Raw genomic sequence first — 19,370 nt, 5'->3', positions numbered from 1 at the left:
TAGGTGATTCTGAATGGTTTCTTATGAAATGATTCAATGTCGCGATGATTTTGCATTTTGCTTTTGATGAAATTTAATCTACAAGTTACGGAACAACGATCAATTTGTTAATCATTTTCCAGAGAAGAAAAGAGGAGAGTAATAATAAAAAATTTTGTTGCTAAATATTGCAATATCGAATATTATCCTTAAACTCATATGGAAATTCTCGACAGAATTGCTCGTAGAAAGTATATCTCTCATTTATTTTATTGTTTCACAAAATGATACTTGCGAGAATGATTTCATGGGATTGTCAAATCTCGATTTGATCTAAGAAAGTTTAAAATTGATATATTTATATATTGTAATTAGATATTTTTAATTTATTAATAAATTATGCAACAATTATTTAAATTCCAGATAACCCTTTGGAAATATCAAATCAATGAATTTAATAAAAAAGTAAAAAATTCTCCAATAAGAAAATAATTTAAATAAATTTCGTCATATTAAAATTTATCTCTACACGAGACACAATTTACTCAATTTAATTCCAAATCAATAAAATAAATTATTAACAAGACTATAATCCTACACATTAACAAAATAATCAATATTAGCATCGATGCAACGAATAATATCTAATTGATATTCTCCATCGAAATTCTATTCAAAAAATTGATTTTTCCAATCTTGAATCGTATGGTTGCCTGGTGCTACCGTTTCCTAACAACGAATACGCATCATTGTATTTCAAGATACTGTCAATTTTCGTTCGAATCAGATACGAGGAGAGAAAATAACACGTCCTGTTACCGAGTAGTGGCAGAAAACGTTTTAATTGGACGGCACACACAGAATTTCCATTTGCATGCGAGCAAACCGCGGGAAAATATGCGACTCTTGACTTTTTAACTTTCATATGGCCGAGGTATTTCAAGTTGCTCGGCGTTTAGACCGATACACACGCGTCTGAATATTAAAGTTTTCCTCCTGGATTCTTATTACACAACTTAGTCTTCCTGACTAACTTTTTTACAAATTTCGATCAATATTCCGATCAAAGATAAATTATATTTCGAATATACCGTCCATAAAATTTTACACCAACCATCCTTTCTTCCACGCAAATATTTTCTAAGTCTTTTTCAAACGTATTTTTTAAGTAATTTTTTATTTCAATATTTAAATCCCTTTAAATTCGTAAGAAAGGAATTATACGTATGTGTGTATATATATACATCAACTTAAAATAAATTTCTTTCATATTTTTATCTCGATAAAATTTCAGGCCTTTAATGACCGGTCTTTTTTCCCCATACTGAAATTTAATAAAGACGGTGACACGATCAGTGTGCGTTATAAAGTACGTTTAACGACGCCGAAAGCGGATCCGTCATTTAATTAAAATTTCAATCGTTCTGCTTTATTTTTCTCGTATAAAACCAACGTGCCTTTTCTTTGTCCTCCCTTCTATATATATATATATATACATATATACCTGCACGAAAAAGAGGTTTACAGTTCGATTCTGAATAGAAACGATAACACAGTGTCGTTTTTGAAATTTATAAACGCGTTATTAATAAATATTCGAAAATTGTTATACCGTAATATTGTTTACGGAGGGATCGTGATTCATTAAAACTATCTCTCAATTTTGTAATATAGAAATCCTATGCAATGATAATAAGGATATAACCGCCACAGCTTAGTTTGTACAGTGATAAATAAATGAGATAATCACGTTGTAATATTAATATTGAATTTCAATCAACGGGTTAAGATATTTCCATAAAGAAGAGGTATATTGAATATTGAATATTTCAAGAACTGTTTAATAATAATCGTTAATTTGTCAATTATTTAAAATTACACGTCACATCATCGATGCTCGTTTCCCTTGATTTTATCGTCCTACTTTTTTTTTTTTTTTGGCGTGTTTAATTAGCTTTGTGTAATGTAACGTAAAATAAGCGAGATACGATCGAGATCGTTTTTATAATTAGATATTGTATTCGTTTTATAATATATTGCACAGTATGCAAATAGAATGATAAAAATTGATATCGATATTGATCAAGGATATTGTCTTTCTTATAGCTTATTATAGCTGTTTATCAAGTTTTTATTTCACAGTGGAAACAAATCTTTAAAATTTAAATTTCATTTTTTCATATTGATATTTCAAAAAAAAAAAAATACAACCATAATACATCTACAATTTCACTAAAAAACAATTCTCAACATTTACAAAGTTTTCTGAAGAATAATAAAAATTGACAAAAAATTTCATTGTTTCCACAAAAAGAAAATTGTATAATCCATTATACCGTATATTAATTTCTCTAAAAAGACACGTTGTCCCAATGTTCACAAATTTTAAGAGACTTTTGTACATATCGAACATCTTAACTAACCCTCTCATTCCTCTTCCACGCTCGATCTCAATCCGAAAGAGCGACATCTTTTTATCGACGAACGATCGCTAAAAAAATATCGTGTTTCGTCGTTGCATCTTAATCCTCGTATCATTAACCGAGGTGACTTATGCCGCACGGGCAGAGAAAACTGATCCAACGCATTGAATACGCTACAATGACCAATAAATGGCTCTCGATTATGATATATACGCGACGAAATAATTCGAGACCACGGTTGGACCGGTTATGGGGTGCGTCATGACTCATCCTTGATTCGAACCATCGAATAATTGCAGACCCTTATCATCGATGATTCGAAGATAACGCGCAATCAGGCTGGAATTCACGATGCTTTAAATAATGCCGGTGAATCCGTAGATTGTTTCGATCGAATGGCGATCGATTCGAGGATCGTGCAATTTGCCGCGATTGTGATGTTGGCTCGAGTTGACACTTGTATGGTTCTGTAGTGGAAAATTAACAACAATGTTTGCGAAGTTAGAAATTTTGTGTATGGAAAGTTGCTCTGATTCTGAATTATTATACGGATTGCGTAGAGAAATGCGTTACTTCTCATCGTTTCATTTTATTTTCTTCTATAGGCATTCAAATGATCCCAAACTATAAAGATAAAGTGGTTTTATTTTTTCTTTTTACTATTTCCATATAGAAAATTCAACATTCGTTTAATTTAAATCAAGCCCTGCTAATAAAAGGGTTTATTTAATGCCCCATCCCTCCATTTTAAACGCTCGAGCATCGGCCAAACTAGTCGAGGCAATCGAAATTCATTTAACTAAATTTTACCTTCTTCATGCGGACCCATAATATACAAATAATCCGGGGATCGTAACATTCACAGAGTGAAAAATATAGAAAAAGGTGTCTACTTTAAAAAGAAACTACAAAATCTCGAAGAAACTCGTAAACTCGTTTTAATTGCCATTCCACTTCTCCATTGGAGGACACCTACCGCCTAAAACTCGTATCCGAACAGCATATCACGACCCTTTAAATTTTTAATACGACCATCAATGTGACCATTCCCTGGATTCGTGATTTTACATTCCTCCGTGAAAGAAATATCGCTCTAAGTAAGAATGAAAAGTTCGTACACACGTTTATTTTATGTGACGTTTCAATTTCGTATATCACGTGTAACGTGATTGTAAAATTGTTCGACAAAACCGATACGAGAGATTTGCTTCGATCGACATGGTGATCGAGATTTGTTTTTAGAATTTAAGGCACGAGCGGTTTAAGTATCCACGCTCACGACACCTTTTGCTCCACTGTGTGTAACTTTCGATAAAGCGGCGGATGAGTCAATTAAAGTAATTGCACGAATATGCAACTCGACCCTTTATTGGCCTCTTATCTTGTTATCGTCTTCGTCTTTCGTGATGAGATTTAATGAGTGCTTATTGATAAATAGGTGGGAAAAGAATGTGTGTTGATCAGATTGAATATTTTTTGAATAACGAGAGAAATTGGAATTTTGGAAATTTTTGTTATGTTTCATAAGTAAATTTTCTAATTTTCTAGGATTCCATAATTTCGTTCACAATTTTTTTTTTAAATCTACGTTATATTAAATAATAAAAACTGAAATTCAATTCTTATATTTCTAAATAATTTTTTCATAAATGTCTCTATTTTAATAGACACTACTACGTGTACACCGCAGTAGAATGGGTAATCATTGGTCAGGCGTTATACGTAGTCGATCCATTACGACAAAGTGTCGCTCTCTTACGGTGAAACGAAGAACTTCAATCAAAACGTTACATGATAACAGAAAAAAAAATTCATTATCCATAATTATTTTGTTGTTCAAATACAAGATATTGTCAACATCCTGCACCTTGCAACCATATCAAACCAATTACCAAGCCTATTAATCTATTCGACGAAAAGATTAAATCATAGTCTCGATTTATAATTATTATAACTCAACATTTTTGTTTTCTATAAAAAATTTTAACGATCTCTCCAACAATTAATATTTTATATATTCAAAACTCTCTTATATATATTTTAACGATTCTTCGTGGTCATCAAAATAGATTGTAACTGTTCCAACAAAAAGAAGAAAGTAGTTAAACAGTTGATCATCGTGACGATCAAGAAACCCGGTGAAACGTTTGTAGGCTAAAACAAGGAAAGTGAACATCTCTGTTCCAGTAGCATGAACGCAGACATTAATATCAAATTATGTCGCACGTAACAGTGTTACGTAAACGAGATTGAGCATCCCTTAGAACGAGCATTGAACTCTTTTCGCGATTCAATTGTAACGAAAACTTAAATCTCGGTTACCATACGTTTATCATTTCACGAATCTAAATTCCTGAACATTGTCCTTTCGTACTTTCACCGTAACTTGTCGGATGTCTTCGTAACGTACGCATTACGATCACGATCGATCAAGAATCGCTTGGAAAATTTAAATCGTACGACGATTCGAACAGAGTTATTCCTGGTATTTGAAATATTGGACAATCTCTTAGGGAAAAGTATATATTATTTATTTGATTATATTAGAAAGCGATTAATAGAAATTTTTATTGTGAAATTATTTATGCTTTTTATAATTTATTGATATTTATTTTTATTTTTATTTTTGTGTGTATAAATATTCGATTTCTTATTTATGTCTTTATTGATGATAAAATAACTATATTAAATAATTTCTGTATCTTAAAATTTCTAAATCTCACTTAGAGATTAAATAATTATGTAATTAACGATTAATTTTAGTGAAATATATTTTTGCATATTATATAATTCCATGTTATCATTTCTTTGATTGTCACGCTTTGTCGATTCAAATGGCGATGAAAATTCACTATTTTTATACGATTTAAAAACACAAGAATATTGCATTAGGAGGGAGTATCGCTTTAAAAAAGATGTTTCTGAGTGTGAAAGTTATTTCTACAGAAATTTATTCTCACGAATCGGATACTTGGATTGCAAGATAGCCAAAGGAGTGTATTTCACTCTGTTGAACGTTATAATGCCCTTAATGTTGCCACGATAAATGTCAAGAAATTCTCTTATATGATCGGGAAAGTTCTCGATTAATCAGTCATTTGTGCAATTGCAATAGTAACGCTTCCTCACTTTTTTTATTCTAAAAAAAAATATCAAAGCGAAAAAAAAAATTTTTTCGAGAAAGAAACAATTTCGATCTCATTAGACAGAAAAGAATCACAGATATCCAAGAAGTAAACAACTTCCTCCAGACATACAATGTCCTTGCAAAAAATGTCCAGATGATCACCTTGTAAAATCCTGTTTGTGGAAAACTTTAAACGTACGTACGTATTTCATGAAGTACGCTTCTCGCACATACTTACAATCTTCGTTAAAATCTATCGGCAAAATTCAAACTATCATTTGATTCTACTTCATTCATTCGTTCATTCTACTTCATAACAGGTGCACGTGTCACATTAATATCTTCATTTTAACAAATACCCAATTTTCACGAATGAAGACGTACTTCCTCGTTAAAAAATCTCTCAAAGACACTTTTATCATCAACAAATTTCGCACACACCCATTCTCCGACAAATTTTCAACAAATAGAAACTTTCCACGAAACCTAACCTATAAACCTCAACACAACAAAACGCTCAACCACGACAAATATTCTAGATCCTCCAACAAGACTTTTTTACAAAACACAAAAAACGAAACTAACAATTCGAATCGCAATTCACACAAACTTGTTCGATTTCCAAAACGTCGACCCTGACAATTCTCCCTGACGATCTTTCTTCTCGAGAACACTGCAAGGATCTCCATTTTCCTATTGGTATCAAGTTTACGCAACAGGTGGCGCGGACACGCGAAAAAGCCGGAGACAGTGTCACGCTCGACGACGAATGAAAATTGGCGCGGTTAGAAATTTTCAAAGTCGTGGTTGCGCGGTGCTGTGAACCCTGGGTGCTTAGATCGCGGCGAGGTTGAGACGGTGGTCGGGCCCATGGGCGGGCCCCGCCGCCGCTCCCCAAGGGGACCTATATAAGTTGACTCGCGGCCGGTGTAAGGCGATCCTATAACACAATCGCGTCTGCCTCATCAGCGACGAGACATGCGTCCTCCAGTGAGTATTCCTCGCTTTCCCTCTTTTTCGCCTTGATTCGGTGCCTTTAACGCGATGTTTGATCGTATTTTTTTTGTCTTTTTGAGGGGAGAGGAAAGGGTCTAATACCAACAGTGCTTTTTGTTGCTTGATAAATTTTAACCGATAAATTTATTTGAAGGTTTGAGTCAGTGTTTCGATTGATTTAATTATTTGGTTTTTGTGTTTTTATGTTAGTGATATATGTGTTTTTTTTTTTCTGTTTTTTTTTTCTTGTGATCTTTAATTTTATCGAGAATTGATAGTTAATTGGTGTATTTTTTTTTAATATGTATGTTTTCTTGTATTAATATATTGTTGTTACTTTTGTTAATTATTATTAGACACTTTTTTAGTTTGATCCTCGTTGCTCGTGATTTACATTTTCACCGATGAGAAGATAGAATATGTAGGTTATCGAGTTTTTTCCCTTTCTAATATTTCGAGATGTTCCAACAACAAATTTTATGTAATTTTTAATTTAAAATTTATCTTTTATATAAGATATCTCGTAGATTTTTGTATTGAATTTCAATTTTAATTTTTTTTTTTTTAAATTTTTAATTTTTCACTTACAGTGAAAATAAAAGATAATGCTCACAGAGCATTTAAATCACGTAATAAAAATTGTTTTCCGTAATGCAACGAGGTTATTGGAAAGTGTTTCGTCGAATACCAGCAATTTTATGCAAAACTCGTATCGCCAGGTGCTGTCTCTCTTGTCTTGCATTGGCCTTGCGCTCGCCCAGCAATATCCCGTGACCACGCCGGTGCCCATTTTAAAGCAGATAAATAAGTAAGTGCCGTTTCGCTATCACGATACAAGATTTAAACCCGCAGAACAATACAACGTCTCCTTTTTTCGCCTCATTCTCGTATCAACAACTATTTATCTTTTAGCTCAGGCTCGATCGACCAGAAGCGTGAGATCAAAACCTCAAAAATAAATAACGAATAAATAATTTTGTTCTTTTTCAATAATACTTTGATCAAAAAAAAAAAAAAAAGTATGGAAATAAATTATGGATTATAATTTCAAGGGTATATTCACACTTCTATATTCTCATTTCTGCAACTGATATGCAATTGCCACATAAGTATTGCGTTACTCTATTTCCGCACATTTCCTCAACTTTTTCTCTAGCAGTCTGATTGGAAAGGGAGTGACACAAGAGATAACAAAAATCAATGAAACTGGATGCTTGAACGTTACAAAATAATACAATGTTTCATAATAGATTAGGTGTAAGATACATACTATTACGTTTCAACTTTTTAAACAACCGTTTTATATTACATTTCTCCATATCATGATTGATCGTTTGAAAATATAATTTTTACATTGTCAAATTATTAATTAACATCAAATCAAGATATATTGACAAGTTAATTGTCACATTTCATGATGATCAGACACAACGAAGACGGTAGCTACAGTTACGGATACGAGGCTGCGGATGGCTCTTACAAGATCGAGTCTAAATATCCAACTGGAGAAGTGTTCGGAAAATACGGATTCGTGGACGACACTGGAAATATTCGAGAAGTGGAATATGGCGCTTCGAGGCGAGGATTCGAACCCCAAGGTCCCGGTATAAACGTTCCACCACCAACCTTGACTGGTAACAGTATCGCGAATCCCAACCAACCCGAGGACGACGGCCAATACAGAGAAGATCCGTCCGTTTACTACACGGATCCTCGATTCACGAATGGAGAACGATATGAACCTCGTCGACCTTTGGTCAACAACCAACCGCGACCGATTCCTGCACCGATCTACAATCCACCGAGGTAAGAAATTAATTATCACGAAGATGTTCCAAGATTAATCGTCTCTTTTATACGTGAATTTTCGAATTTCGCGGAAAATTCTTCTCATCGATTAAAATTTTTCTGAGAAAGTCTTTAAAGTCACTGATAGTTTCATTTACATACAGAAAGTTCTCATCATTATGAATTAAAGATTCTCCTAAAACTAGCCAACCGATTGCTCACCCCTAAATTAAATTCTAAGAAACATATATATTTACATGTAGTATACTCAGAAAATAATAATATTATATATTCAGAAAATCATTCTCACTAGTAGATTAAAATTTTTCGAAAGACCAACATCTTGAAACATCTTTTAAAATCGACGAAGAATTTTCTCAGAGCTTGGGTACACGTTATCCGCTCGTTCAAATGTCACGCGAATCTCAGCTCGCTCGAAACGTGACTTGCACAACTGGCATCACGCTTAACCCCTTGGACGGTTAAACAGTGGAATTAACCGACGAAATTTCGTCGTTTCGGCTCGCAGGTATCCCACGCAAGTGCAGTACCAGCCGAAGGCCCAGTATCAACCGCAGTATCAACCGCAGTACCGATCGCAGTATCAACCGCAATATCAGGAGCAGCAACAGCGAGCCGCGTATCCCGCAGCGCCGATCCAAAGCGGAATTCAAGGTCGTCCAGCGCCCAACGTAGATCCAAACGCCGGGTTAGCCTCTTACACGGTTAATTACAGACGATAGGGATCGATCGGGTTAACCTACGTGTAAATATTGCGTTATTTATATACCGATTTCCGGGACGAGTTGCACTGATCGAGAGTTTAGGGCCAGTTTGTCTTTTTCTCGAATATCTCTGATTCGCATTTACATTGTGTACGTACATTTCGAATATCGAAGGCCCTGTTCTTCCGTTTTTATTATTATATGATGAGTAAATTGTTATTTCTCGTTTTTTGATTTTGAGGGCGTTAACGTTTGAGCAAAGATGATTTTTGTGGCGATAAATTATAATGTTGTATCGATTCACAAAGTTATATTGTAACGTAATTTTCTTATAATTTGATATTAAGTTTCGTACATTTATGAAAAATGTTAAGAGTTCTTTCTTATAGTTTGAGCACGAATATTCGACAATAATTTAGGGAACGAATAGTATCTTTTCGACGAATACTTTGTCATTTGATTATTCTTACACAATTCTTCCTATTTCTCATATTTCGAATATTAAGCAGTACTCCAACGTGGCATGTTCATTTCCTTCACAGTAGTTCCTTTAAAAAAAATTTCTTCTACCTCTTTCTTACTTTTCTACCTCTTTTATATACATATATATATCTATTCTTTTTATTTGCACTTCGTGTAGTTATCTCTTACTCACGTTTATGATTTTCTTCTAAATGTTACGTCTCGATGTTATTTCTTTTATCGATATCCTATTAACTCTCTCGAGACATCTAAAGAGACATTTCTCAAATCATCGTGATAAAATATATATATATAAAATTTCTAAATCGTTTCAAATTTGATTGTACGACAATAATCCTACCATATCTACTATTACGTGAAATGTGATTCGAAAGCAATCAGCCTCGAAAGTATCGAAAACGATTGGCGCAATATCGAGAAAACAAAGGAATGTCGATCCCCCGAACAACTTCCGCCCCACCCTTCGGGGTGAACAATTGGCCAGCAATGCGAGATGGAATCTCGTCCACCGGATTCCTGCCCATAGCTGATCGCCTCGTGGAATTACGAATGCAGCCATGGGTGAACTTGACACGTTGGCAAAAAATCCTTTCGCATAACTGCGCATGCCGGCCTTCGGATGGCATCGATCGAGCGACGCGAGTAAACGACCCTCCATCGACCCGGCGTAGGCGATCGATCCACCTTCGAGCGATTATCCTTCCTCCGCCGAGATTCCTTCGCAACAAATTTCCATTCCAATCTTCCTTCCTTTTCTATATAATTCATTATCGATTATCGTCGAATGTCGTTGCGCAGTTAGATGCATAATTGATTGCACCGGGATCAAATCAATGATAGGATAATGATGGCACGGTGCGGATGTTTATGATTGGACAGCGTTAAGCGGAGGATGGAAGAAGACGCATATTACGCATTATGTTTGCTAATAGAACTTTTATGTATCGTGTTTATCGTTTCACGATAATTTGTATTGTAATAAAAGGAATCTTTTTGCGAACGTGACGTTTTTTGCTGTTTGGGCGGAACTATAAAAATATACTGCCATTTCACATTTGTTAAATGTGATAATAATAGGTGTAAAATTCTTCCTTGAATATTATGGTAAATCGGTACACGTAACATCGTAAATCGTTGTCACTGGAACTAATGAAAACTAATGAAAAGGAAATGTTCGTCGCAAAAATTTATAATTGAAATTTACGTTTTTTTTTTTTTACGTTAAAAAAATTTCTTCTCCTACTTCGAACGGTTACTTTCTTCCAGGATATGTATATGTCGATAAAAAAAATTCCCAATTAAACGAAGACAACTTTTCGTACGTGATTCGTTCGTCGATTATTTCGAGAAAAAAAAACTAAAAGCACTGAACCTGTTTCGGTAACAACGCCGGTTATTTCCAAAACGATCGACCTTGCACCAAAGCCGCCGAACGGCGAAAAGATAGGTTGCGCGGCAAGAAAGTCTTTCGTACGTCGCAAGGCGACGCCACGCCACGCCCAGGAATTTCATCCACGCTTCTCGAACATTGGACACATCGTGTAATTATCCGGAGCACCTGTAGGTGAGCCTTTACGTTCCACGCCCGATTTTTATTTCCGTCCACTGTTCAACAGTGAACGAGGACAACCATACTCCCGACATATTGTCGTTGGAACGCATTTCGAACGCGTGAATCGTGAATTCGAGACGTGGACGAAGAACAGAATGGAAAGAAACAGAAGAATAACTTCTTCGAATTCTGATCTGAAGTTTTTCACATTGTGTGAGTGATATTAAACGATATTTTTAAATATAAATTATAGCAACTATTGGTATGTTAATATATTCGTGAGAAAGCTTTGAAAGGATCTATCTTCGTGTCGCTTTATCTAATGGAAATTGTTTATAAATAAACTTTGATTGGCAATTTTTATTTGCTCGGTCTCTAGAAATATTCCACGAATATATCAATGCATGTGCAATATTCACGGATAGATATTCAAATTTATATATTATTTTTCCAATCTTGTTTAATAAAATCTATAAAACAGTGGAAAAAATTTTATTTTTGTGTTTATATGAAAACTCACTTGTTTTTTCAATGAAGTATACAATGTAGATCGTAATTCTAGGAGTTAATTTTCAATACTTCTTTTTCAAAATTTTTAGAGCAAATCCATTCATTATCTTCCGGTCTGAAACTTAACATTTACTTTCCACCACTTCCGGCAGAGAAGACGTTCGATAAATGGAATAATTTTCGAGCATTTTCCATCGAGAACCGCAATTTCACCATCCTCGGAAGTCGAGCTCGTCGTTGAATTATCGTATCGCTGCTTCAATCGATTGTCGCTTCTACAATCGATCTATAATCGCGGACTACGCGATCGTTACGCGATCGTTATGAAATTATAAAGACCATAACTGTCCAACTTTCTTTTCCTTTTCCTCGCCTCGTCGAATACCTTGAAACTTTCTTTCCAACATTTAAATTCTAAAGAATTGTCCTCTTAATTAGTTTCGAAAAATTCGCGTGGCGAGATCTAATCTCGAAATATAAAATATAAAATATTGCCTAGAGATGAAAGGCGTAATTAATTCCAAATCGACCGATTCCCACTCGATAAAACAAACTATCGAACGAGCATCGAGCATAAAAATCAAAATAAATGAATATCGTATAAAAAAAAAAAAAATTGAATAAAACTTGCGTGTTAAATTGCATAAAACAAACTATGCAAACAGCGATTTAAAAATGTGAAAATTTTTCCATAAAAAGAAACCATTATGTAAAAAGAGACATATCGTTCGTTTCGAAAAAGAATCCTCTTCAGAGTCGCTTACTGTCGCTTCAATAGTTATCCAACATTTACTTCCTTTACCGATAATATCCACACGACGGTATGAAATATATCCATCAACTTGGATCAGCCTTAACGAAGGGAAAAACGCGCAAAAGACAACGGCGTCCAATACGAGTCCCGTGAAGAGTGCATGGCGTCACAGTGGTCTGACAATGGAAATTACTGAATCGTGTGGGTAGGTAGAACAGGAACCATTGAACCGGCATCAATTTATTCCCGATCCTGAACTGTCCCTTGCGGACTTGCACGTTACGCATACCGTGGAGAGACCGCCACGGACCACCGCCCATGCCCACCTTTCACAAACACACGTGCCTTCGGGCTTCTCTCCGATCTAACCGATCTACTTGCCAATCGTCCCTGCCAGTGTATCCCGATGCCCTTTACGTCCGTTCTATCTCCACTCTTTGTTTATTCGAATTCGAATACCCACCCACTGCCAACAAATTTTTACATACATTATGGTTCACGTGTGGTGAGCAGGTAAATATCGGTTCGGTTTCGTGCCGATCCCTCTTATCGGGGATCTGTGATAGAGCACAGAGCTGGTCGTTGGATATATATTTTTCTCGAGAATTTGAAACGTGAGATAGTTGAAGTATTTTAGGTTCAGCATTTCCAAGCGAAATTTCTCTAAAATTGTATTGAAAATTTCTTTTTTCGAGTAATGCCAGTCGGGTGTGCGTTGCGCAAAGTGAAATGGAAAGCGAGTTAATCTCGTTCTCGTGTTACAGTTTCTTTAATTGGGCAGGTTATCGTGAATTCTTGATGGAGTGTCCGGTTTATTTATTATTTAACGAAGAATCGTATTTTGGATTTTTGATCCGCTTTTTTTTTTTTTTTTTGATTTTTCTTCTTGTTCGCTCGCTCGAAGAAGAATTTTTCTTTGCGCGATTTTCGAAAAGTTCTCCGATTTATTTTGTTCATTGGCGGGGAATATGAAATTGTGGTAAAAGAAAAAAGGAAAAAGTTGGAAGAATTTAATGTCAAGAAATGTGCATCGGAACTTTCTATTCCTCGAATCGAATGCCTTTGTAACGCCCGATATTACCTCTTGAAATTCAATAAATCATTTTCTAACTATCGAGACAACTTTTCTTAGTACCTTGCCGAGATATATAACTTACGTAACACGGCGATAAGAAATTCCTCGACGAAAAAGAGACATACTTTTCACCGTTGCCACAACTTTGGCGCAACTTTATCTATAAATACATCTCGATCTATCGAGCACGACATTAGACGTGGTCGAGAGAGAGAGAGAGAGAAAAAGTAGAAAGGAAAAAGAACGGAAAAGGAACAAAAGATTGACTGAAATTCAGACGAAAGATAAAGGCAGCACGAGCGACTTATTTCCTGCACGACAGTGCGTGTTTCATCGATATGCTCGTACGCAATTTCGCGATTCCGCGTTCTCTCTCTCGAGCCATTGTGATGCAAGGCGTGGTGCCACATTCTGTCGAGCCAGATATCGCTACAACTTGCTTTCCTTTATTCGCGCGCACACGCGCCGTCCTCTCGATATCTAATTCAAATTATTTCTAAAAGTTCGAGAAGAAGGCAAGCTTCCTTCCGATGTATAATTGTTTTGAAAAAAAAAAAACATGAAATTTAATCTACCATAATTTTTTTCACTTGATAAAAGTCCAGCGTGATAAATTTTCCGTGACGAATTTTGAAAGAAAGTTTGATCCTCGAAAAGCTAATGGCTCCAACTTTCTATAATATTAATCCTATGTTTCATAGCGGTTGTATATGCGCAAAGAACATCATTTTTAGTGAAAATAATTTTTTCCATTTTTTTTCTTTGATTCTACTATAAATATTATGAATATGCGACCGATTGTTTCTTATCTATTTATCAAAAATCAAACCAACGAATTATCCACCACAGCAGCAGATCCATTTTCAATCGAATGCGTTAACTCAAAAAAGCAAAAATTGAGGAAAAAAGGAAAGAAAACGCATCCTGAAACGGAGCTGAAGAATATAATTATCGTCCCAAGGATCTTTAGATCATTTACGTTGTTACGAAAAAGAAAAAAGAAAAAAACGGGGTGATACGAAAACTATTCTCACGTGAATCCACGCACGGACCGGATAGATTACCCGTCACGACATGAGAAACGTCCATGAAAGTCTTTGCAAACCTAACAATCGCGACGTGGTTATTTATGGAAGGCCATAACGTATGAATTCTTGATGCACGCGAATAACCTGAGTAATAACCGATAAAAGCTCTTTTTTTTTTTTTTCATGACAATGCGCGCGGTACACTTCTGCTTCCATTTTTCACATTTCTCTCACGTCCCCAGTTTCACGGACATCTCGATGCACGACTGTGCGAAAATATTCGCGCGATTAAATGAAAGGAATATGGTATCACGTGCAATTGAAGACCATCAAAATTATAAAGATTGGATACGTTTGTATTAACATTTTAACATTCCTTGATTCGATATTCTTGATAATTATGTTTATAATTAACATACATAATACTTTCTCGTAAAGAGGATAAGAGAAGGAATTTATTCGTTACAATAAATCATAATATTTCGTAGCGAGTATTGGATAATTCATAGATCTTTCTGCAAACATATATTTTTAATTCACGAAAATTTTTAGCAAGAAACGAAATATGTGCGTTTTCTAATAAAGAAAAAAAATTATAATTATTGCATTCGATTGTTCCGACAATAATTTCTATTATTACCAAAGTATAAGAAATATAGCAAGAAACGGAAGAATTTCTCAATACATAATATCATTTCGTCACGTGTTTGTAACAATACTCCCAATTTTGGTCGAAGAAAACGCTCTTAATTTTTTAATTACAATGGTATTATTTACATGTAACAACGTTTCGAATTGTTACATAGAAATAGAAAGTGGAGTATGGTCAATTAGAGAAGGCTGTCCGATGAAAAGAATGCTAGAGTGAAAACGAGATCAACCTGGCCCCGATAAAAAAATTCCTCCGGTATTCCTTTGAAATGTTAAACAAGCGATTTTGTGTACGCGAGGAAACTTGGCGTTGGCTCGATCTAAAAGTGTAAATTTCATCGATGCGATCTGATTTCTCGCGATCGAAGTGAAAGAGCAGCTATGAATTAATAACAAACCAATCTTTTGCCTTTTGCGAAAATCGTTTTCAATTTAAGTGAATCGAGATCCAGTTAAATATTAATACATAAAGTGATTCCGTGCAGTTTCGAAGAGAGTGACACGTGAAAGGCAACAGTCGGATTGACCTTGCATACCTTGCAACGAGTCATATCGTACTATACTGCCTGTTAAAACGCTTTGCTCTTTCTCCTCGATTCTACCGGAAGTAACGTTTCCAAATCTAAATCCAAATCTAACCACTCTTACCAAAATAATTCCATTCCAATCCAATGCTATTCTGATTTTAATAACAAAGACAAATACATCAAACGATCCGCAATGAGATATTCTATTTTATCTTCTATTCAAACGATTCATCCCATACGTGGTTACAATATCGAAGGAAGCATTCTCTCGAAGGGAGACGTATCCCAAAAAATTTAATACCACAAGATCAAGATCAATAAGCTCTCTCACGATACCAAAGATCGAAAACAATTTGCCCGAGAAGACAAAAAGCTCCCCAAAAGTCGGCGCCTGATATCAGCACGAACAGAATTTAACCCGGTTAAAGGAGGTTGAGAGGGATCGGGGCAGTTGCTCGATGGACACACGAAATTGACCAGACTGGATCTCCCTTTCACCGGCTGGCATTGAGAGTATAGATCATCGGCAAAATGAAGTCGAACGGGTGTACACGCGGCGCAATCTGGGTCGTTGCCGGCCAATTATCGCGATTCTTATTGAGATGCACGCTCGCCAAGTTCGAAAACTCGAGAACGAATCGCGAACAATCCTCGAGGATGCAGTTTTATTGCGAGGAGGAGAGGCCGTCGGTCATTTCTGCGTATATACGTAATACGATTACGATTTGTTATCATAATTAATACGGGAGATATGAATGAGAGTTACGTGAAATGAAATTTACGTGGGAATCGTGATTGGGGTCGTTCATTGTTGGGAAGAGATGATTATAAGGTAATTTAGAAAATCGAAGTTTACGATGGATGATTCTTGTACGAGTTCTACTATTAGTGTTACGTAAAAGGTTTTAAATATTTGATTGTTGTATATGAATATTTGGAATTCTTTTAAATTCAGATAAAATTTAGTTTGGTGTCTTTTCTCATCTATCCTCAACTGTAAAACGACGATCCTGAGGAAAATAAGAATCAATTGAAATCTTTTTCTCTCGTTCCATAAATGAATAGATTGTCAGCTCATTTTCAATTAAGCGTATTACGAGAAAGGATTCATTCATTTCCAACAGACGAATTAATCCTCGAATCGAGTGATAAACACTTGAAATTTAATTACACGTTGAAATTACACGTCCAGGAGAAATTACGGAAGTGACCGTTGTCTCGGGTAATCGACGAAATATATCGATCAGCAGGGGATCTAAGCAGCGTGCCAATAGAAAGTTGCGAAACGCTGATCGAAGGCTAATTTTACGGCAGAAAACAAAACGGTTTGAGGAGGCATTTCGCAAAAGTCGGGTGAAAATCGAAGCGGAGTGTCGAGCACGTTTTCAAAGACCGAGTTGCCAGTTGTGTTTTACCGAATCAACCTTGTATTCGGTCAGTTTCAAGGTAACAGGCTATTGGTATCGATTTTCCCCTTACCACGATCCATCGTGATGAAAATTTTCGATCACGAAAATAAGCCGAGATAAGGTGTTAATTGTGGTGTTGAATTCCCTTGGAATATCATATCGTGCTAATAGGTATTTAATTCTTTACGTTTCTGAGATGTCGACATTTACTTCACAATTTAATTTTAACTAGAAAACATCGTCGTGTGTTCACTGTGAATTTACATACTCGTTGTGTTTCGCGAAATCAAGTTTGCTTCTATTATCTATCTAGAAAGAGAGAGAGAGAAAGAAAGCACGTGTAGTTGAACAGATTATTTTAACTTATGAGATTAATTACACGATCGTTACTCGATCGATGTAATTATTCTTACAAAATCGAGAGTTATAGACGGTACTATAATTAAAGATTAAGCGCGTGCTGGCTAGTTTATTTTATTTCATTCCATTCCATAAACGTGTAATTGATCTATCGATCAAATAGTGTTTCGTTTATTCGAGTAAAATTTACGATAATGTATAATTGGTGGTTAAATATTTATTTAATTAAATTATTGTGAAATAAATATATATTTGTTGAAATAATTATCATTGTTATTGAATATTAAATTTCTATTATTTTAACGTATTTAATCGTATTATTGTTTCGATATTATAAAACGTGTTATTGGTTAACTGTAACAGGCTAGGCATAGACTGCATAGGTAACGGTAGTGCTTGAATGATACTTGAACTTTGAAATTTTTTTCACTTGCACAAAGCTGGAATATAAACGAATTACTATAAAGTAAGAAGAAATGCATTCCATTCTTTTTTTCATCTTACTCGATTCTTAGTTCCAATTTATGTAATTTTTGTTTGGAATGTACAATAATTAAATTATTTGAAAAAGAAAGCGAATGAATTAATAAAAGAAATCTGTCTGCTGTGAAATGTTATGAAACAATCTATTCACAATTTTATTTTAGAAATAAGTAACGAGGTAATAAGTGAAAAATTGTTAAAATTATATCATGCTAGTTCATAAGAGTATATATTACTAACCTAAAGGAAAATAAACTATCTATAAATTAATTATTCCTGTAATTATTAAGTCAATTTATAATTCAGACCAAATTTAAAGTGGAATTTGTAATATTTTCCATCCAATATCGGTTAAATCGAGACAAAAAGTTGAATAAATTTTGATATCGGTATTCGAATAAAATTTGGTATTCGTGGTAAAAGTTTCATTATTTCGTTCAACTGCTATATATACATATATATATGTATAATTTCTGTAGCGTGACCTCAATATCTACATGGGTACTTTTACATAATAATTTCACCATAGAAACTTGGAGTTGAACAACTTTGCGTGTAAGGTATCACTTTTGTTATTATCAGTATCTAAAAACTTGGTTAATCAGAATTTACAATAACCATTCGATATTATCGTAAATCTATTTGAATTAATAATTTATTAAAAATACAATGCAAAAATACTTGCTTCGCTTCGATTACTTTTAAAAATTTTATAACATTTTTGCAAAATGTTGGCTTCGTCAACTTGTGGCAATTTGTAACGCGATATGTATTCATCTGATGAGCCATTTAAGAAAAGACTGTTAATAACAGTAATCGTTTGTATCGTAATTGCGATATCTAATTATGCAAAAGACGTTCATAAAAGAACGTATTAAAAATTGCATGCAGCACTTAATAATAAAATATTTTATATTTTTATGAGACTGCAAAGCTATATTATTCATTCATTTATATTTTACCACAAATATTTTTCATCCATTCATTCTATAATCGATCGAATTTCGTATTACTTAGAAAAGGAACGAATTTCAATATTTTCCAATGTTCTTACTATAAAAATTAATCACAGTAAAAAATTAACAAATACACCTTAATTAGCTTGCAATGCAACACCTAATGGATTTCTAAAATTCCATTCCCGTACAATCAGAGAGCCGAGGGAAAACGATAATGGCCGGCCAACACCTTAAACGCCAAATTCCAAATGAATAAAATCCAAATGATATCCTTAATGAGGCGATCGAACGTGCAAGAATCAAACACACAGTGAAAGGTATCGGGGAGACAATAAAAATTGATCAGCGCTAGAATCGAGGCACTCGAATCGAGAACTTAAGAATGATTTTCAAGAGTGACGAGAAACCAGAACAACCTGCCGACCAACGTGTCCCGTATACGAGTTACTGCAACGGTAATATAAGAGGAGGCAAAGGACAAATTCGATCCATTCCCTCGATCAAAAACCTAACGCCTCGATAATCCTCTCTTTGTTATCCT

General features: G+C 34.8%; 2 protein-coding genes across 2 annotated transcripts in view; one reads left to right on the top strand and one right to left on the bottom strand.

Annotated features, from left to right (window-relative positions):
• LOC116414538 (uncharacterized) overlaps positions 1 to 19,370 on the bottom strand; it is a 118,998-nt gene that overhangs the window by 68,037 nt on the left and 31,591 nt on the right. The window lies entirely within an intron of this gene.
• CPR27 (cuticular protein 27) lies at positions 6,317 to 10,521 on the top strand. The gene is made up of 4 exons (XM_003694533.4): positions 6,317 to 6,519; positions 7,245 to 7,333; positions 7,951 to 8,331; positions 8,843 to 10,521. Exons 1-4 carry the CDS (start codon positions 6,508 to 6,510, stop codon positions 9,054 to 9,056), a joined length of 696 nt encoding a protein of 231 aa, XP_003694581.1. The 5' UTR covers positions 6,317 to 6,507; the 3' UTR covers positions 9,057 to 10,521.

Source organism: Apis florea, unplaced genomic scaffold, assembly GCF_048593485.1.
Source record: "Apis florea isolate Af1SG1 unplaced genomic scaffold, ASM4859348v1 contig_2293_pilon, whole genome shotgun sequence".
NCBI classification, from domain to species: Eukaryota; Metazoa; Arthropoda; class Insecta; order Hymenoptera; family Apidae; genus Apis; species Apis florea.
The sequence above is the reverse complement of the archived record's forward strand: the minus strand, read 5'-3'. Positions and strand labels throughout refer to the sequence as shown.

Bases quoted from the DNA above. Each gene is read 5' to 3' on its own strand.
- CPR27 (XM_003694533.4), top strand. The intron at 7,334-7,950 runs GTAAGTGCCGTT...CATGATGATCAG, and splicing joins ATTTTAAAGCAGATAAATAA to ACACAACGAAGACGGTAGCT. The intron at 8,332-8,842 runs GTAAGAAATTAA...TTCGGCTCGCAG, and splicing joins CCGATCTACAATCCACCGAG to GTATCCCACGCAAGTGCAGT.